At 40.1% G+C, this 21,988-nt stretch overlaps 1 protein-coding gene across 2 annotated transcripts in view; it reads left to right on the forward strand.

Annotated features, from left to right (window-relative positions):
- Positions 1-855: 855 nt before the first annotated feature.
- The window catches only part of STARD9 (StAR related lipid transfer domain containing 9), a 101,788-nt gene continuing 80,655 nt past the window's right edge, over positions 856-21,988 (forward strand). For both annotated transcript variants that reach the window (XM_042048110.1, XM_042048111.1), the window contains exons 1-3: positions 856-961; positions 14,664-14,733; positions 15,997-16,113. In XM_042048110.1, the coding sequence (XP_041904044.1) occupies positions 915-961; positions 14,664-14,733; positions 15,997-16,113 (234 nt within the window). In that variant the 5' untranslated portion in view covers positions 856-914. The remainder of the gene's footprint in view (positions 962-14,663; positions 14,734-15,996; positions 16,114-21,988) is intronic.

Raw genomic sequence — 21,988 nt, forward strand, 5'->3', positions numbered from 1 at the left:
AAAACTCTCATATATTATATTCAGATGTAGCTCCGTTTATCATATTTTGGAATGCAAAACCAGAAGTCCATTTAAAAATTTGCATTGGCAAAAGGAATTTTCAAAACCAAACAGGATTTGTCTGTTGAGCCTGGCATCTTCTTTATGCCAATGCTACTTGGTTTTGCATCTTCCTGGTAATACCAGTAGGTGACAGAGACAGTATTCTATAAGAAGTTTTTAAAAACTTTCCGTGATTTTTATATTACCCTAAATACAAACCTTTTATCAATGCAACAACTAGATACTGATTTCAATTAAAGTTCTTTGGAAGTGTCAAGATTTTCTTTTCGATCCTAAGTACAACAGACATGAAGATGGGATGTTTCCAAAGGAATCTAAAACACTTGAGACCTTTCCTTTAGCACTAATAAGGAAGGGATACTTGCCTTCCCTAAATTCCTGTCAAATTAATGTGGAGTGCTTACAGTGCTCGTCCCTAGTGAGCGCTTTAAGGGCACCACCCTTAATCGGACTGGCGGCATTGAACTCTTGGGTAAAACCTGCGCTGGTTTGCTGCTGCAGAAGAGAATTTGGGGGAGAGCGCGAAATCGCCGTCTCTTTCTTTGCGGGTGCCGCTCTCCCGGGCAGCCCTGTTTCAGGCGGAAAAGCGCGGTTTGGATACTGGAGAGGCTGCCGCGCGGCTGCGCTGAGCAGACTTTCCCCGAAACTCCTGCTCTCCGCCCGGGGAAGTTTCCCCGGCGCTCCCTCCGCGGGGCTGCCTGGGCCGGGCTCTCTGCGGCGCTGCCCTCCGCTGCGGGGCGGGACGGGACGGGACGGGCGGCTCCTCTCGTCCCGCTCCTCCCCATCTCGGCCGGGGGCGGGATGCGGGGCCGGGGCGCGGGCGGCCGCAGCTGCTGGGCGTGAGCCGAGCCATGGCCAACGTCAAGGTGGCCGTGCGGGTCCGGCCTCTGAGCAAAAGGTGCGGCGGGGCGCGGAGGGACGCGGAGGGGGACGGGGGGTCCCGGCGGCCGCGGGGGGTGATCGGGTGCCGCTGGTCCTGCCAGCCGGGACGGGATCGCCGCCCTGGGGCGGCTTAGCCGGCACTGAGGGAGGGTCAGTAGGCTCTGGGGAGCTCAGCGGTGCGACAGGAGGAGTGGCAGCCTCTCGCCGCCTCGCTGAATAGCTTGGAAAGTGTTCTTGGAAAAGTCACCTAGTGGAACTGTTAGGCTGACTTCCCTCTTCCTGAGCTCCCCAAAATAGGACAATTGTCATACAGTGTAAAGGAGTCTTGCCTTTCCCTGCTGTTGTTGCTGTTTTTTCCAGCGGGAGGCAGAGCCGGATATTCCCATTGTCGCTCCGCTCCGCTCCCTCCCCGGCTTGCTTGGCTCCAATGGAAATCCCAAAAGCTACATGAAACGGCTTGAAGACAACTCCCACAGACAAAAAGATGCCATAGCACAATGCTCTGGTGTTATTTGTATATAATACATGCTTAAATCCTTGCAAACTTTGGAAATTCGGAGAAGAAAAGAAAGAGAAAAAGCGAGTAGCCCAAATGTCAGTGGCTGGTAATTTACTCCTCATAGAGAAATGCTATAACACTCCAAACAGGAATGCTTTGAAAAGTAGTACAAGCTCTGAGGGCCAGTCTTTGGTTGGTTTGATGCTGCCTTTCTTTTTGGCACAAGTCCCTCATGTTGTCTTCTGACTGCACGGACTTTTGTGATAAATAACTCTTTCATGCAGTAGAGAAAATGATTCTTGAAGAGTTGCCCAGGCAGAAAATTAGCCTAGTCATTTAGCCAGCAGTACACTAGCATATTTTGGACTCTTTCGTTCTTATTTTTTGTCTATAGTGGGTTTTTTTGTTGTTTTGTTTTTGTTGGTTTTTGGGTTTTTTTTTCCAGATACAGACATCAGGGAGTTTTGAATAAAATTTAAAATCCCACCCAATACAAGCCTGCTAGCATTAATGGAAAAGGGAAATGTGCAAACTAATTTACAGGTTTTCAGCACATTTTGCCTTTAAGTCAAAGCTAACTGATTTTAAAAATACTCTGTCCATAATTTTGTTTAAAATCATGCTTGGGTTATATAGTTCTGATTTGTTGTATAGCTGTGAATGGAACAGATTTTAATAGATATTGGCATATTTTAAGAAGAGCTGCAGCATTGAAGTAAGCTTAGCTTAACCTTTTATTGCTTGGTGTTGTTTTAGTGGTGGATATACTATTTGATTTTTATCATTATCTTCCCTTTCACTAAATCCTGGTTGGTGAGGAATGTTGCATCACATCTGTCTTAATGTTTTTCCCGGGTGGGCTGCTTTAAATAGTGCATAATAGTGAATATATCATTATAGCATTAAACAGCACCTGTAACTGTCAGATAAGGTGTGGTAAACAGGAAACCTTTGATGTAGTCAGTGTGGGCCAGCTGTTTGGTGAGGAATGTAGTTTGGAGAGGAGGCTGTGATCAGAGAGGTGGGCAGCTTCTTTAACATGAGAGAAATTAATCTGAGGCTGAAACAGAAATGTTTGTATGAAGGTGAGAGTGGAAACTCAGGGGTAATGGAGGGAGAGAGAAACTGTTAAGTAATCCCACCTACTCAGCTCATTATGGTGTAACAGATGGGATGGGGAGGGAGGCAGAGACCAGTCTCGTGGTGTTTGACTGCAGAGGCAGTAGGCCAGTTGTTCTTTCTACTGTGCTGCCACAGTTGAGGTCAGCAAAAGCATTTCAAGATGGATTTTTGTATGTTATAAATGGGAAGAGGAAGTGGTTGTATATTCTCTGTGAAGGCTCTGACATGAGAACTTGCTTTCTAGCCTTGAACAAAATTGTATGATTATAATGACTTAGAAGCAAATACCAAATATATGAAGGCTTCGAGTAACCTTGATAGACATTGAAAGGACTAAAATTCTCAGTGGGCATAAAGGTCTGCTCTTTTCCAGCTTCTTATACTGCTTCCATACTGTCATCACACAAAGCTCTCACTGTCTCTATACACACACTCTGCAATTGCCCCAACAGGGTACCCATGTTGCCACAGCTTCTATGATCTTTCAGGTGTTTTAAAAAGGAAGACTTCCTGCAGTAAAAATTTCAGTTCTACTGGATTGAAGTACTGTAATTTGTACAACCTCAGTTCCAGCCAAAGATACTAAACCTGGCCTTTTAAGAGTATCAGAAACTGGAAAGCTGCAGGCAAAGGCTAGAACTCATGAGTGAGTTGGTTGTTTATAGACTATCATGCAAACCTCCTCATTGCTGCCCTTCATTTAATTTACAATGGCAGACAAACATTGACTTTGCATCTTAAAATTTACTGAAAATTCAGATGTTAAAAAATGGTAATGCGGGAGCTCTCAAAACTTTTGTTATCTAGCATAAGGCAAAGAGTGGTCTTTTTGTTCTGCATCTGTATGGAGCCCATCACAGTTGACAGAGAACTCATATGCCCAAATAATCTGTGACAGATATTAAGCGAGCACGGTTACACAAAATGCAGAAGTTTTTCCATTGCCTAAAGTTTAAACAGCCTGTAACCAGCATTCTTCATAATGCTATCAGTCATTCTGTAACAGACTAAATTATTTTTTATCACCAAAATATAGTTCTGGGTGTAAATTTAGTTAAATATTTTCCCTGGAGTAATGTTTAAAAGTCTTTATTACACATTTACTATCCTACATACTAAAAAAGATTTGTTACTTTGAGGTTACACAGATACTTGCTCTGTGTAAATACATTTCCCCCTTAGAATGAAATCCGGAAGCCCGAATGGGTGCATTAAATCGTCTATAGCCATAGGTAATAATCAGGTGTTAAATAGGAACAGGGAACTGATGAAATCCCTTTATGGTTTATTTCCGGACATCTTAACGCTTGGTCTATTGGATGTGAAACTTTTGTAAGGAAAGTGTAATGTTATTTTTGGCTGTCAGTCAGAAGTTGTTGATGGAAACGCTTTGAATGCTAGCACGTAGCTATGTGAACTAGGAATGCTGTTCCTCTTTCTTTTTTGATTGCTCTGTGGAGGATGCCAGCACTGCAGTTTGCAGTGTGGTGTTATGATAGGAGACCTCGCCCTCCAGACTTGGAAATGGTGTGACTGGCTGATAAAGTATTTGAGTATTGTATTCAAGTACTGTGTCCAGGGCTCTCCTTGTGCCTGGGTAGTTCTCTTAACACTGTGTTGGGTGTTTGTATGCTACAGAAACAGTGTTGGACATGTCCTTTTACTTTTTTATGTAGGCCAGCAGAAACCAGTGCTAGTTTTTATGTGCTGCTAGGTTCAAACATGTTTGTCCCTTTGCTGTGGTAACCCATCATGATTCTAGTACCTACTTGTGGCTGCTGATTGCTCTTGTAGAGGATCTCAGCCCTGTGTTATGTAAGAGGAGAGAGGGAGGGCTGTTTGTGCATGGGAGACTCTCTGGGAGGGGAGTGATCCGCATGTCCAGGGCAGTATTGCGTTGGGACCAGGATGGAGCACAGCTGCCTCATGCCTTTCCCTCCCTGATCCACTACATCTTCTGCTCTCCATCCAGCTGGTCTCAGTTCACTTGTGTGTACCCAGGATTCAGTCATTTATCACAGTGTAGTTTGAGAGCTGCTACATCAGTCAGAGATAGGAAAGAACAATTTTTAGAAGACGGTGCTCTACCACAATGAAGAGTCTCATGCATTTCTATAGGATTCTCTTCTTAGCACAGACCAGTGACTAGAAGACATTGCATTCCTTCATGAATTGTGGATTGATTCAGCTTTCTGAGTAAAATCATTCACAGCAAGTTTGTTTTGTTCAGTTGTAAAGTTACAGTGTTGTTAGTTAAAAACTTGACACTAGGGCATCCAGGTTGCCTTGTGATGCTTTTTGGAACTTTAAAGTACTTTGCTTAAGGGATGGTACCCTCAGGTTTGGGAGTTACTTGTGCAGGACTGAGCAAAACATAAGACATATTCTGCTGTTGAAAATATCATCTCCACTTTTCAGCTGCTTCTCTGGTCTGGAAAAGGAGAGAGTTCTTATTTGAGAGAGTCTTCCTGGTGTCGTTAATAACTCACAAATGAACTTTCCCGTCCTCTGTGAACTTCACAGACCTGTCACCTGAAATAGTTGCTGAACAGATTAATTGATCCAAAAGCTGCTCTTTGCCTTTTTTCTGCTTTGCCTTGTTTCTGAGCTGTATTCCCCAGTCCCCTCAGGATTTCCTGACTTTGTCCTCCATACTCTGGCAAATGAAAGCATCAAAGAAATGTCTGGGTAGTCCCAGGTGGCAAAGCTGAGCCACTCTTCCAGCTGTGCAGGTGTTTATTATCACAGTCTGAGCTGCAACAGTTGTTTTCCTCATTGCTGCTGCTCTGTATGACATATTCCTCTAATTGCCTTCCTGGTATGCAACAGTTAATGAGGCTTGAGGATAGGATGGGAAGGAGGGGTTGAGTTTGTGGTCCTAAGAACTCAGGTGAGCAAGCCCATGCCTGGGAGGGAGTTTTAGGGGAAGTTTCTCACTTAGAGTTTGTAGAAAAAGGCTTGGTGTGCAAGGCTGACCTGAGCAGTGTGCTGAGCATGGCTTCACTGAATAGCTGAGAAAGGAGCTTGATGGATGGGTGCATCATGATGTGAATATTTTAAATCTATTTCTATTCAAAAGGAAAGCTATGTGGAAAAATAAAATTACTTTCAGATAATTTTAGAAATGATACAAAGTAAATCACTATTAGTTTTTACTTTGTTAACTAGTCTCTGCTGTGCTCTATCTCCCTTGTTCTTTGTAATCATATTATAGTAAACAAAGGAAGGATTATTTTGCAAGGAAGACTTATTGCTGTTTTATAGACTGTGTTATTAGCTATTCTACATGTTCATGTGTAACCACAAGAACTTAGATACAGCAATGTGGTCTACTGCTGACAAGAGTGATAACTTGTGGTAAATTTCGTAGAAAACATTACTTGAATCTTATGCATAACAGATGTTTAATGCTTTATCAAAATAAAATTAAAGCAACAGCAGATTGGAGCTTGTTGTTGTTCTCATTCTTGTGTATTTTCATATATATATTCCTTGCGACTTTGGTGCTGTCGCCCTCTCACACAGACAGAAATGGCAGACTTTTACCTACTTTTATCTGCTGTGGTAGTTGGGTGAGTGTTGTTCCTCTGTGTCTCTCTGTTACACATGGATTTTGGGATTGGTACCTGATAGTGGGAAAGAGCTGTCTCAGGCCTCCAAGAGTCTTTTGCTGTCTGAAAATCTGTATGAGCTGCATTGTTTATGCATAGCTTGTAATTTCAAGTTCTTTTCCACAGCAGAACAAGGATTTTTGAAAGAAAAGTTGATATTTTAATTTTGGTTTTATAAAGAAAGTCCCTCTCCAAACAAATGTATTTTAATATTTGTGTATCCTGTTAAGGTTATATTGGCATCTTTTCTGCCCTCTGTCAAATTAGTTATTTTCTTTTACTTAGTCTATTATTTTAAGTTTCACGTAAGCTGTCATTGGTTGCTCTTTTCTAGTAGCATCCATACTTGGTATTAGCAGATGGTTTCCATAAGCCACACCTGTGACTTTATAAGGGTACTGCATCAGCAGCTTTTCCCAGATGTATTTTTCTTGAAGTTGCATGAACCAAGTTTTCTAAGTTTGATAAAGGGCAGACTTTCTAGTTTGTTAAAGCAGCAGAACTCTACATGACCCTGAGATGAGCTCAGCTGGTCAGAGCATGGTGCTGATAACACCAGGGTTGTAGGTTTGATCCTCACATGGGCCATTCCTTGAGTTAGTCTCAAGGAACCTTGTGGGTCTCTTCCAACTCGGAATATTCTGTGATGTACTAAGTGGCCACTACTGCCCATTCCATGGAAGATTAAACTTCTGCTGATGTTATGTGACAATACAAATGTGCCTGTGCTCATTTAAGCCAGGAGCACAAGGTGCTACCTACTGATGGTTTACTTCCCAGAGTAAGAGGCTGTCTCTTACCTTGTTGCCCATGCAAAAGTAGTTACAACAATATCATAAAACACCACCAGCAGAACCAGCTTTTGGAAGCCTTCTATTTTCCCCTAATATTTTGCATTTTCATAGAACACATTTCCTCCCAAGTCCTAAGAACACTTCATGAGTGTAGAATGTCTTGGAGCAGGGATCAGACTTTTGTATGCAGCAAAGAAAAAAGGAGGCACGATGCCATTAAATAACCTGGCTGGAGTCATGTCTTTGCTGGGTGGTTTCATTCTCTAAGACCACTTACTCTATCTGAGAGAAGTTGTAGTGTAAGGTGATGTGACTTCATGCATAGAGATCACATCTTCCCTGGGGACTGATGCTGTCTTTAGATGCTAAGTTTTGTGGAGTACATGGTGAGACATCACTACTGTGCACAGAGAATTTATGTGAGTAGGATTGGGTAGGATTTCCAGAGTTTTCTTTAATCCAGTGCTTTATGTGATCTTTAGAAAGCAGTGCACTTCTAAAATTTTACTGCCACCTTCCTATCTGTAGCATATATTTAAAAGAAAATTAGTTTTGCCCCTCTGTTTGTAAAATCTAAGGGTCTACTATAGTAGCTGCTTTTAATAATAAAAAAATAATAAAATGAAAGGTACCAAAGCAGGAAGGGTGAGACATCACATTGCAGCATTCAGTGTCACAGCCATTTATTTGACTATGATCCCAGATTGAAGTTCTGTCCAGGTGGAATGAAGACCGACTTCTGTATCCAAATTCAGGTTTGCATAGAAAACATGGCATTTGTACAGAATTCCTCTGATCCAAAAGTCTGAATTATATTGTGTCATTGCTCAGTAAGCAGCTGTGAAATCAAGGGTGGATGAAACTGCACTGACTGGACTGTAGCTTTGTTTTAAATCCTCCTTATTTCATGCTTCCTTAAATGCTGGTGGTATGACAGATGAAAAAGGCTTTTTCCTCTCCTCTTCCCTTCTCCCCTCCATGTCTCTACATGAAAAGAAAACATCATTATTCCACAACAATTCAAAGCACTGCTGGAACATCAGGAGTATTTCTGACTTGGATTTATCAAAGAAGATGCCTCATGGTTATATCTGCACCAAATATTCATATTTTTATTGCTAGATAGTATTTGCAAAGGAGAATGGGAGAAACCACACAAGAATAATGGTAATCACTAGGACTGGTGATTTTTGACTTTCAGATTGTGTTAGGCATTATGAGAGCCAATGAAAGCTGCAAAGCTCCATGCAGTTGGGAGTAGCTTCAAAAAATTACTTGAGCAGCATGTCTCGTATAGCAGCGTGCTGTCTTGGTGAACTCTGTGTACTTGGCTTCAGCAGAGAGTTTAGAATTATTTATAAACATCTGTTCTGAATTTGGTACGAGGATTGCTGACCGGGTGTGCACTCCCATTTGCAAGACACAGTGAAACAGTTTTGACTTTAAAGAGAAATATCCAAAATGGTATTGAGTAATGAGAATAATGAGAAACACTGAAAATGAATCTTAGGTAAATTTACTTGATTTTTACATATACTTTATTTTTACATATTAAAAGATCCTGCATTGGCCAAAGTGAGGGTGTTCATACTACTAGCACCTCGACTTTGCCAGGTTACAGCAGCAGGTATAAGTATACAATACACTGGTGTTGTGGAGGGATGCTGTGTTTGGGAAAGTTGTGGTTGTAGGTACCTTAACTTGTCAGTAGAGCGCAGAAGCTCTAATGGCTGAAAGCTTTGACATTCTTCTCTACAATTTTTGATGGAGCAGCATGGAATCTTAGTGCTCTTCTCATTGGACCCTCGGTCTCTCAGCAGATATATCCTCAACCCATTTGGCTGGGGTAGCATTCTCTGAAGGCTAGCAAAGCTGAGAATATGCCCTGCAGAGTTTGTCTCTTTGTTTCCGTGGCCAAGGTTGGTCAGTCACTCAAGAAGTGCAAAGATGGCAGCTTCTCAAAGATACTTCTGCCAAGGCTGCCAATAAACAAGTCAGAGACACTGTATGACATACTATTAATGGAAAAGAAAAGATAAATCTGGCTAACTGAAGTTTTCCCCATAAAATCTTTAGACTTCATGACCAAGAAATTGCTTGGGCTAGATTTTCTTCCAGATTATACATAAGCTGCTGGCATGGTGATTGCATAGGTGTGCCATTAGATGGCACAAAGTGTCCCCAGGTACAAGAGGTAAATGTTTGCCTTACTTATCATAGTCATGGGTCACGTCCTGGAAAGTGACAGTCCAAGAGACAGCAGCAGTAACTGCTGGTATACATCCTGACACAGAAGGCTACTTTTTTTTCTAGCAGAGCCTGTGCAAGAGGGGAGGGATTGATATTCTTGACACACCGCTTTTGAGGGACTGTGTTGCAGTACAGGTTGAGGTTGGGTCTGGAGTTAACTTGGGTGGTGGGAGTTGGCAGGAAAGCATTAAGTACTTGCAATTATTACATTGCAGGGTTATTTTTGAAGCTTCTTTAAAAAATTATTTAATAATTTTCCTAAGCTGTATATGTTGGCTTTAGTATGTTTGATTACTTTGGTGAGTACTTTGCTGGCCTGTATTTGTAGAAGCTGTTTTGTTGCGTGACACGTCTACTGCTAATGAGTACAGTATTTTTGCTTTATCACATGTACATGTTCCTAAAACAAACAGGCAACTTCTAAAAAGTCAGCTTCCTTTGTTCTCCAAGTTATTTGAGAGGGTGGAGGAGAAGCAGGGCACATTTTAGAGTGTATAAAAAAAACCAACTTCCCCCTTTCTTTCCACCCACTGTTTCCTCCAGCTCTGCATACCTCCTTGCACTTCTGTGTTCTGTGTCTGAACTCATCTCACTGAGATCCAGCAAGCTGTGGAAGTGTCCCTCTCTGGGGTCTTGATCCTTCCATGATTCTTTCCCACTGGCTAATTCTCTCAGACTGTCTTTGTCCCCGTGGGGTTGCAATGGCTTTACATGTTGGCTGCAAAAAATTGTCATAGCAACGGCAAATGGTATGAGATTTCCTTTGGGCTGCTCATGTCTTCTGGACTGCTGCAGCAGCTTAGTTTCTGTCAGGTCTCCCTTGTAGCTCCCCATTACAGCTCTGCCACTGCATTCTGTACTTGTGTCACTGTTCTGTTGCTGGGTCTGCATTTCTCTAAAACTTTTTGTGACTGAGAAGATGCAGGTCTTTTCTGGGACAAGCACCATTAAGTGGTGTTTCTACAGCTTTGTCTTTGTACAGGCAACTTGTTTTCATGGAAAGTAATTTAGGAGAGGCATTTCCCAAACACAGCATGCATTTTTCAAGAAGTGAGGGGAAAGAGAGGATGGGAAAACTAAATGTTAGAACCCCAGTGACTTCTGAGCAGCAGAAGTCAAACGTGTTACTAGAGAAGCATACTTTGAAGTTGATTTTATTGGTAAAAAGAATACAGTTTTAATAGCCAGAGTTCTGCTGGGATGAACCACGCTTCTCACAGAGATATGATGGAACTCTGTTTATTCTCTTGTCAGTCCCATAGGTATACCCTAATTCCCCAAGCACACATAAGCAAGCTCCATGTTATTGGATCACAGCTGCTATTCACGTGGCCCTTAATAGCAAGCGATAGGTTACAGATTAATATGCACGCGACTAACTAACACAAGTCTTCCTCTTTCTGTGGTCAGCATCCCCCTCCCCAACATCCTGTCGATAGTCAAGGACAGTTCACTAATATAGCTTGGATTGTGCACATATACATGTCCCTGTTCACCCAGCCATTTCTCTGCAAGTTTTCATACCTGTGGAGCAGAGCACCCATCCCTAAGGATGATGGGTTACTTTATCATTCAAATGCAAACTGTTGCACATATGTGTAAGACTGTACTGACAAACACAGGTTTTTCTGAGAGAGCTTTTGTAGTATTTGCAATCTGAAGTTCAGGTCAAAATATCTAGAACAGCTGTGAGTCTGCTTTTCCTCCTGGGCTTTAGTTAGGAAACTGTGCTTTCTTTTCCAAAGTTCTCTGTTTTGTACCTAAATGAAGCATGATATAAACACGTGTTTGCAGGGAGTTCAAACACATAGTCTGTAGAGCTGGTGGCAGCTACAGGTTGCTTTGTTTATGCTCCCTGGTCTCTGGCTGTAAGCTGCAGCAGAAGGGAGGGGCCTCCATTCTCACCACCACGTGTTCCTGCCCTTTCTGTTGCTTTGGCTCATCACGTTGTGTGACCACTGTGCTCAGTGCTCTGGAAGGGCTTGCAAGTCCTGTGACACCTTGATTCTTTATTTTGGTGTGGGGCTTTTCCCCTGATCTTAGCTGATCTGAGTCATTGCCTGGGTGTGTGATTGCTAGAAAGTAGAAACACATGTGGGAGGTTGGAGCAGCAAAGAGAAATTGCCTCTTTCAGCAGCAGTCTGGAGTTAAGATAAAAGTCTAGGTGCTGTGACCATGCACCTAGAGTAAGGGGAGATTTTGGTTCTGTCTCTGGTGGCTTTCTTGTTTTGTGAAACTCAAACGAAGGTACTTGATTGCTGCACAGAGCTTTATGTCTGCATAATGTGGAATCCTTTATACCTTCAGCTAAAAGGTGACAGTTTCATTTTGTGTTGTTTGTATTTTACTGGGTTTATGTTTATTTTAACATAAGTAGATGTGTAAATATGAGTATAAAATTTTCTATATCCAGAAAATTTTTGTATCTCAAAGATTTTATGTTTGGGATTTCTTCTTTAATCTTTAGTAAGACTGTAGCTTCTTATAGACTGAGAGCATCAGTCTATAAGAAGCCACAGAGTAAAGTCACTTGTTTGTAGGGTTATATGTAACACATGTGGACTGAAGGCAGTGAGTTTCATGTAACTATTACAGCTTGGGTTGAGAACACTGTTTGTTGTTGAAGTTGCCTTACTTCTGCAACTAGAATACCCTGGCATTTAAAATGATTAACAGCTTTTCCAGATTTCAACCGTTTGAGTACAAATGTTGTATTCATGAATGCTTGCCTCAGACTAGATTTCTTAAAATTATTTTTAAGCTTCACCCAGAGCAGTTCAGCTGCTGCAGGAGATAAGGTTATGGGGAATTATGTTTTAAAATGTATAAAAGCTACTTAGGGGGACCTTTTATTTGAATTCCCCAATTGATTTTAAAATTTGAAATCTTATGTGGTTCATATCTCAATCTACCCCTTTCTACCCAAGTTCTAAATAATTAAAACTCTTTAACATGTTCAGTGAAGACTTGTAATAGCATAGCAGGTAAAAGTTTTAAGGAATCTGCTTTCTCTGAACTTGAATTCTCTAGTGTTGACCAAATCATGCTTGCATCATCCCCTTAAGTAAAAAAACCTCACTGTGTGAGTATTGCTTTAATAAGTTGAGCTCAGTGTTGTCCAAGTCACAAATGAAGCCCAGGAATGGGACCTGAGAACAAGGTCTTCTCTCTGGTTTATTTTCAGTAATCTGTTCGCTCATCTCGTGCCCAGGAAGAAACACTGGTTTAATTGTGAAGTGTACAGGTAAACTTGCATTAGACATTGGAAGAACTGACAAAAAGAGCAGGATTATGTACCTTTGGAGCAGAGATATCAGCCTATGACTAGCTACAGTGCAGTAGGAGAAGGGACACGAGACCTGCAGAGCAGTTGAAGACTGCCCTGGGCAAGATGGGCGTGATAACAGTGAGAACACATAGCACGTACCTGTAGGGAATGACGTGTGTGCATAGGAGGGGAAGGATAGGAACTCGATGAACGATTTAGGCTGATAAAACAGGAGCATTAAGGACTGAAAATTAAGGATGCTCATGGGACTGAGAAGCAGGGTAAGACCAAGATCATGCTTAGGCACTGAAGAAAGAGTATGTGTAACCGAAGCAAGCTCTCTCCTAAAGGATCCCTCTGGTTTTCTGTCTTCTGCTGTTCTTAAAATATTGTGAAATTCTGTCCAAATGTTTCATTGCCTCTTAAATCAGATCTGCTGTATGGTGTAATTGTCGGCTTTGTCCAGTAGCTCACCTGGCAGAGATTTGTACATGAATATGTAAGTCGCCTAAGTAACTTACACTGGAAAGCATTTGCTTGTCAAAATATCTATAAAAAACCACATGTCCAGGCTAAATGCATCAGTTGCACATTTCCACATAGGTATTCACAGCCTGTATCCTTAGGCACCATTCCTTGTTTGTTCTTTGGGGAGCCTGATGAGGCCTCTGTTCTGTACTCAGCCGTACATAACGCAACATTTGGTGCCCAGCTGCACATAATGTGTTTCCCTTTCTCTTGGGATCTGACATGGGGCTTGGGTGATTGATGTGTTGAACAGCTGAACACTCACAGCTTAACTAAAATCTCTGGGAGCTGTGCTTGTATTTTCTATGTGAAGTGTCACGTATAAGTATGTACTGCAGGAAATACCAAGTTCAGCCTGTTACCTGAGGAGGGTACCTCAAAAATCAGTAATGTGAAGCAAGAGACTTTACGGTAAAGCATTAATTCTATCTGCAAGAGGGAGCAGCTGTGCTCAGGAATGTGCTTAAAACCTCTTTATGCTTGGAAAGTTCAAATGCTGCAGTGATGGTCTTTGTGGAAGTCTTAAGTGTCCTAAGGCATTGTTTTGAATGCTGTTTTGGTACAGAAAGCATGGGGTAAAAACTGAGAAGTGGAGAGACCCAAAGGCAAGGCGTGTTGTGCTTTGTGCCACCTGGCAGGTAGAGCCCTCAGTGAAGGCAGATTGTAATCGGTGGGGGACTAAATACTTCTGCACACACGTAAAGCAATCTGTCAAAGATCTAGGGCCATGAAAGAGCAGTTGTAAGCTGGGTTTGAATTTTCTAACTCTTATTTTATCTGACCTAATTTTTAGCTGACCTCATGATACAGATCCAACTGAATATCAGGAGATATATATACATGTAATCTCAAATGACAGTGTGTCTTCGCCTTAACTTTTAAAAAAGTTTGACAAAACTGCACTAAGGACAAAATTGTTTTTATTGGCAGGGGGGAGAGAGGGGATTGGGTTTTTTTTTTTTCTTTGTCCGCATCCTTTTTTCATTCTTTTCTAATATGATTCATTTTGGATGGGGAAGTTGTCTGTTGTAGCTAGTCATAGCTGCTTCCAGTGAGAGATTTAGACAGTATATATGAGTGCACAGTCCTTTGCACTTTAGGAACAATCCTGTCCATTTAGATTTCAGGACAGTTTTTTGGTTTTACTGTTTGCTTGGCTTTTTTTTGTTTTCTAAAGAGTACTTTCTTGAGGACTAGAATGGACGCTTTGGATTAAGTGGTAAAAATCAGACAGTGCAACCTAAGGACTCTTGTGGCTCACAAGTCTGTGACATTGATCCCTACTCCACAAAGCATAGCCAGTCTACCAGTACTCCACTCTACTTCCTTGTAATTTAAAGCAACAACTCTTAAATTTCTTAAGAAATAAAATCTTAATTATGTATTTAGGAAAAACACTTTGAATCTGTTTAATCACCACAGTCTTAAGGGTTTTTTAGCCCCTTGCTGTTGAGATTCCTGAATGCAGAGCTGCAAATGCTATTTCATGTCGCAGTCTTATCTGTGTATATCTGAATTATCTGTTTTATAGTTCTGATTTGCAGTTTGCTTAAGTAAACATAAATTTCTGAAGTTTAGAAATTTGACATGCACCTTTCAGTTTCTTTATATTTTCAATGCATTTTTAAAATATGTTCTGTTTCCAGAGAGAGAGCAGAAGGAGGAAGAGTGATTGTAGAAGTTGATGACAGAGTGGCGAAAGTCAGAAATATAAAGGTATGCTTTTTGTTATCTTCTCTTTCCCGTATAAGGATCCTGATATCTTGATAATTTTCTCTGTTTGCTTGGCTATTGGATCGTCCTAATAGAAATATTAAAGGAGAGGTTTAAACCAGCACAGCCCTAGAATTACTGCAACAAAAATGTGGGGAAGGATTGTTTTGATTTGGGGTTAGTTCATGGGTTTTGGGGGTTTTTTTGAGAGGGGATGTAACTAGTAGTTGTATGTTATATTTGTCTAAGCTGCTGCAGTCCTGTTGCATGCTATCATTCGAAGCTATTAGTAAACTGTTTAGGATTTTTGCATATCTTACTAACACCTGGAAAATTTCTTTCCCTGTATCTCTCCTCCTTTCATATTTCCCTTCAGAGTGCAACTGATTTGCATGAAATAGAGCAGAAGGTGTAAAAGCTACACTTCAGGCCTTGGTAAAAGACCAAGAGCTATAAGAATAAACTGAGTGTAGCCATCACCTTCCTTGAGAGCTCTGGAGCCTGCATGCTTTTTTTCTGTTTAAGTTAGTGTGAATGTCGAGGTTATTACAAAGTTACCAATTAGATAAAAATTACATGTATATGGTGTTAATTTTGTATCCTGTTTTGACTCATTACTCTCCTCCTTTGAGTGTTCATAAGCTTATCTGTTTTATTATCCATCACTTGGGCAAGATTATATAGAAAGACTTACGCAGTTCCTTTAATTTCAGTAATTGTCGACTGTTGTACTAGAAAGGTTTCACTGTCATTGTTACTAGCCCATAAAGGTTGAGTTTGGACTGTGCAGTCCCAGTGACAGAAGCATTAGCTTGCAACCATGACAAAGCAAAGGGGAAACTGTGGAAGACACCTTCAACTATGCAATGGGAAAATTGTTTTTGTCTTATCATTTGGGGCCTCATTTCTGTGATGTAGCTCTCTGTGAAACAGAAGAATTTCAGAGAAATATCAAAAGGGTTGTAAAGCTTTCCTGCCAATACACAGAATTTATAAAGATTAGCTGAATTGCATCTATTGTATGTGTCTTGGAGAACCTTAGCTGTAGTAAATGAACCTTTCAGTAAAAATGCTCTAGCAGATTTCTCATGGATGTCTCCACCTCACTCTAAGCACCAAAGAAAATTTACTAAAGAGGTTAAACTTTTTGCCATTCCTTTTCCATAATACAGATACTGATAAACTTCCCATTAGCTTGGAAAATGTTTTTTTTTGGGTCAGCTTCAGAGTGACTTGGTCTTTCTGTCTTTTTCCTTTTATTGTAAGGTTGACAGTAGGCTTGATAGCAGTTGGGACTCAAGAGAAAAAACTGTGGCCTTCAGCTTTGACTATTGCTACTGGTCAGTTGATCCTGAAGATCCAAAGTATGCATCTCAAGAAATGGTGAGTGATGTTTCATGTCCATGTTCCCACCCCATTTTGTCCTTCCGAATCACATCTTTAGGAAGATAATGAGCTGTAGAATACATGAGATCTCCTTTTCTATTCTGCCCCCTCTTTTCATTATTTTGTTTGTAATGCCACAGTACTCAGTCCTTTTGCCTAAAGTAGCTGCAGTGGGAATGCAATACCCTTGTTCGTCAACCAATGCACACTTTCATTAGATGTGTTAAATTTGGTAGTGATCATTAATGGTGGGGATCTGAGGACTCTATCTTAGAAATGAGAATTTTTTTCAGGAGCAGGTATCAGGATCTAGAGGGAGAAAGCTCTGAAAGAAAGTAAGAGTGTTGAGGTGATTCTTCTGAGAGGATCAACAGTGAAGTAATCACATCTTTAATGGAAAGAAAATTTTAATTATACCATATTGTTCAGAGATATTTTCCTTGATAAAGCATCAGAAATCTCTTGTAACTAATGGAGACTACTCCCATCTTGAGATCCAAGCTTTGGTTGATTGACTAAAAAAGAAGATTGAAGGATTTGGTATTAAAATAGAATGTTATTACAACTCTGTTAATAAACAAGGAGTTATTAAAACTACAAATAAATACAGTGCACAGCAAAGCTATCCAAATGCTTCATTATACATGCATACAATCACATATTTTGGCATTAAAATCAGTTTTTACTGCTGTTTTGTCTTCAGAATTATACAAATTTCATTTTTGTCTGTTTTCAGTACAGCTGTTCTTGAAATTTTGACCTGTATAATTCTGTTGTTTTTCACAGAAATTATCATTTAAGACCAAGTTAGTCCTGTAAAAATTGTATTTCTGGTAGTGATGAGCACAGGATTGTTTTTACTTTTGGGAGTCAATATTTGAAAAACTGTCACTTTTGGGAATTACAGAACTGTAGGTAAAATTCTTGGCTGTGCTTCATTTCCTTCCTGGTACAGTAGTGTGGAAGATGCTTTGGGAACTTGGGAAGTGTATTTAGTGTTTAAAAAAGAAAATTATCTTTCTAAAGTACTTGGCACTAGATAAACTTCCATTTTAGGGATTACAAATAGCAATTCCTTAAATGTTGAACTGTTTGGGTTCCCCCCCCCAGCTCTGCTTCTATTTTCTTGTTTGTTTTGATTGTGTGTTCTTTGTGAGTTTCTCACATAATACAAGTAGAAGTTTGCTTCTTAAAACTGTTGACAATATAGTTGGCTTTCTAGCTGGAATGGTTTAGCAGATGAAATGCTGATAAATCCAGCTTGCCAAGTTAGTTTTAGCTCTACTCTGTGAGAAAAATTATCAGAAGTGCCAAATGGAAAATATAAATATTGGCTACAAAAGTTAAGTTTTTGTTCTTGTTGTTATTAAATACAAGTGTGACTGAAAAAGAATGTAAAATGCAATGTAAACAGTGCAGCTTCCTTGCTGGGGTTGAGTAGGTATTTCAGATGCTGTGGAGAGCTTTGTGTTATCATGCAATACAGTTTTATCTGATAAAAACAGTGAGGGAGAAACATGAACTCCTGGGCCATAGAAAATTGAGAAATGGGCAGTAGTTTCTTTACTCGTGTCTGATGCTGACTGAAAGGACATCCAGGGCTGCACCGTGCAACTGCTGGGTTACTGAGCCTTAGACAGATGTCTTACAGGAGTTAAGAAAAGTTAGAAGATGGACTGGTGTTTGGAAAGGCCTGGAGTCAGGAGTGAATTTCTTCCACTTTTTGCCTCTCTTTGTGATTGTAGAACCAGTAAAATGTACTTCAAATGTCCTTGAGAAGAGGCTGCTGGAATACTGCAATCTTACTTTGCTTTTGGGCATTTTTCTGCCTTCTTACACTGTGTGAAGGAACTTATTGTACTAATGCCATGTTTGGAATCATTGCTTCAGTGCTGAGCTGACAACAATGATGTTATCAGCAGCCAAAGGAGGTTCAGTAGCTCTGTCATCCTGTAAAAGCTTTCTTTCATGAGCTGACCTTGGATTACTTTTCCCTTGAAGATATCCTGCCAACTGTTATCATATGTGATTGGTGTATTGGTTGAGGATGAAGAGTAGATAAAAGTATCTGTCTTGAGGTTCATTTTTGTAGGATGCTGTCTTTTAGTAAACTGTTTTTTTTCCCTGTAGATGGATGTATGAAAATCAAGTCCTAACAGTTTCTTTGGTGAAGGATTCTGTAACTGTGTAACAATGGGAGGGCTGCAAATCCTAGTGTTCAAGTAGGATTTTAAAGATACAAATCTGCTTCTCTGGATACTTCTTACAGTTTCTTCCAGATGTTAGCATTGTACATTTCACGTTCCTGTCTCTTGCACTGCCGAGATGTGTACACATGATGCATTTTATTCCCTTTATATTTGGATCAAATATTTCACAAGCACTTGTAGGAGGCTTAAGCCACACGTGTAAGTACTTTCAAATTTTTGGACGATGAGTTTGGATTTATTGTTCTGTTTTTAAAGACTGTTCTTTCTCTGCCACCTGTGCTTTACTGTATTTTCCAAAAGGGGAATGCATGTTGCCCACCTTGTATGTTTTTCCTAATACATTAAAAAAATAGGGAAAGTATTTTTTCACTTTAACTTGGGAAGAGCAGACCTTGCAATACAGTAAACTGAGGAGGAACTGGACCAATTTAGTAAAATCTGTAGTGTTCATGTGACAGATTATATGCCTTTACTTTTATTTTTTTAATAGCACTGAAACCAGAAGGGCTTTTCCCTTCAAAAGGCTGGACCAAATAGTCAAATATATGAATTAGTTTTAAGAAATGTTATTGTATACATATTTTTTAGGGCTGAATTTAAAAAATAATTCTTGTATCACAATATATATACAAGCTTCCTTGACTGGCATTACAGAAATAATGTAAGCCACCTTCTGAAAAGAGGAAAGTTTGCTAAATTAAAAACAAAGCTGATTTTGACTGCTGGAAGAAGAACCCATCACTGCTGATGTCTGGGAAACAGGCTTCTTAGCAGATGTAACCTGTTGGATAGTGATTGGTTTTGGAAGATGTCTTCAGGAACCCATAGATGGTCTACTGTTATTTATGATTATTCTCATTTGAAACATTTGAGGAACTAGATATGAGCCAGAGTTCTGGTTTCTTTATTTCTCTCCTAACTGTGGTTAAATATGAAGCTATACAGTCTTTCTAATGATCATCCAGTAGTTTATAACCTTCATTTAGAAGTCCAGTATAAGTGATCTGAATTCTTAGATTGCCTTTAGAAGTTGCATAAATTCTTCGCAAAATACAATATTTTTGAAATGGGTCAGCTATACAAGCATTATTTCATTTTCCAAATAAGCTGAATTTTACAATGTGACCTGTGGTTTTTAGGTAGCCACTTTGGACATCCTTGGGCCTGTTGCTTTTGTTCTCTCACTGGGCAGTTGAATACTGTTTGTGTTGATACTGAGCTGAGGCTTTCATCCTCTTTCACAGATGAGTGATTCTACCTTCTCACTTTAAAGACAATTTTTTTTTCCTAAGTGTATTTGTTGATGTATAAGCAGAGTAGAGAAATCAAGAAACACCGTAAAGGAAGAGTTATTGGGTAAATCAACCAGACCTATCAGCCACCAAAGGAAGAGGGAAAGGAAACAGACCTGCTAAATCCTTCTAAGTAGGGAGAGATGAACCAGGCACCAGGGTTACAGGGCAGAGAGAAAGAAAGATCAAAAACTCATGTGGGACCAGAGAAACAACAGGTGACAAATAAATATGAATTAAGGAGAGGGACAGAACATTTGATGGGCAGAGTATGAAGTGAAAAAACAAAATTCTAGAATATTACAGGCATTTAAGAGAAAAAGTTCATGCATGGGTTTCTTATCTTAACTCTGCAATTTGTTACATGCATTTTCCATGGCTGTAAAAGAGTGCATGGTTCTCCAAAACACCACTGTCAAGATACAGTTATAGTCTTAATAAAACAGCCCTCCACTCCCAGGAAAACCAAATTCAAGCAAAAAAAAAAACCAACAAAAGCCCCACCAAACAAAAAAACCCAAAAGCACAAAATACTTCAGGTGATGTTCCTTTTCCTGCCATTTTTAAGACAAAGTTTAGATTTCCTCTCTCACAGGTTGCTGCAGAGTTAGTTCAGCCTCACAGAGGGAAAATGCTGATTGTCTGCACCTGGGCCTTACTGCTTGCAAACAATGAAGTAGTTTCACCGTGGCTCCCTGTATTCTTGAACTACGGCTTTTTTGGGAGGTGATTCTGATTTGGTCCAAAACCATCTTTAGTAAAGGGGGGCATTTTGTGTGATTATTGCTTCCTTCCTACTCCCTTCCTCCCCAGATGTCTTCAGGAACCTGTGCATAGTTCAGGATTGTTTTCCAAAGACAATGTTGGAAATCCATCACTCTTTGGCCATTATACAACTATGGGACTATCCTTTACTAGAGATTCATGACATATTTCCATTTTGCAGTAAAAATGCTGTGTGATAATGTTATTATAATGTTATTTAGGGTTATAGTTTTTATTCTTACAGGTAGACTCAGGCTTGCTGATTCTTTCTGCTGGTTGAATGTAAAAGTTAATATATAAGTGCTGTGAGACGTTTATAGTTGTCTCAGAAACAAACATCCAAATTTAAACTTACTCAAATTTTTGTCTGGCATAGAATAGCATGTTTCAATCTTTTGAGCTTCCTTTGTAAAACCTAAAACAGCTCTTACTAAATGTTTCCCCAAATCTCTTCTAGCTCTGCTAAGCAAAGGAGAATGTTTAAAAATGTTGCAAAACTGCTCATTTAGATCCTACTGACAAAAAAATCTACTTCAGCTCGATCTAATGCAAGCACAGTTAAGCAAAATGGTAAGGGTATTTTGCAGCAGAGTATTCTTGAGGAACACAGGAACACATGCAAGCATTAAGTATTCTTGTAGCTGCTACAGCTTCAGTCCTCAGCTTCCCTCCAGCCGTCCTTCCCATCCGGTATTGTGCACACACAGTGACCGCGGTGGGCAGACTGAGCCACAGGATGTGCCAGCAGGTATTTACACTCAGAGTTACCATAGATAGCTGATGTGGAGCAATCTGTTCCTTTTGATAATAGCAGCGTGTTCCATGACTAATAGGCTTTGAATGGTAGATACCATGAAACCCGGAAAAGTGTTTAAGTTCCCAACCAGCACTGATTTCAGTGGGATCCAAAACTCCGACTGGGTTTTCTTGAAACACTTTCTGTAGCTTAGTTTTTTGTACGTTAGTGCAGTAGTTAAATGGAGATGATAATGTTTATAAGGGAAATAATAATTTAGACTTTAAAAATTTTTCCTCAGTCTTCCTAAAAAGTTAAATAAATTGTGTTCATATTGGTCCAGGAATTTACATTTCTGGGCTTGACCTGGCAAGCGTTTTATTTTGGTTTGACACAGTATATTGGGCTTATGCAGGTGTGAATTTTCCTTCAGTGTCTCTCTGAATATTATCATTTTCAGTAAGACTGTGACACTCAATGGCCCTTCTCAGATATATTCATTAAAGCCCTTGACCAAAAGGCTGTGGCCAAAGAAAAAGATAACTGTCTTTGGGGTATATCTAAGAAATATAGGAGTGCACAGAGGTTAAATAGCTGAGTGATGACACACTCTTGCATTTTTTTTCCCTGAAGAACTACATTGTCTTTTTTAAGAGAAGTATCTGCCTATCAAAGAAAAGAAAAAGTATTGTTTTCAAGATTTTGTTATGGATTTCCCTGTATGTGGAGGTTGCCCTGTGATGTGTCACATGTGAAGAGTATTATCTTAATAAATCAGGGTGGTGTTACAGTGAGAAAGTAGTAAGGGTATGAAAACAAATCTTATTGCAAATCTAGTCGCTGCTCCTAATTTCTTGGCCTTCTCACCC

The sequence above is a fragment of the Corvus kubaryi genome, unplaced genomic scaffold, assembly GCF_017639235.1.
Source record: "Corvus kubaryi isolate FWS band 111438036 unplaced genomic scaffold, C.kubaryi_AGA036_p1.0 66, whole genome shotgun sequence".
NCBI classification, from domain to species: Eukaryota; Metazoa; Chordata; class Aves; order Passeriformes; family Corvidae; genus Corvus; species Corvus kubaryi.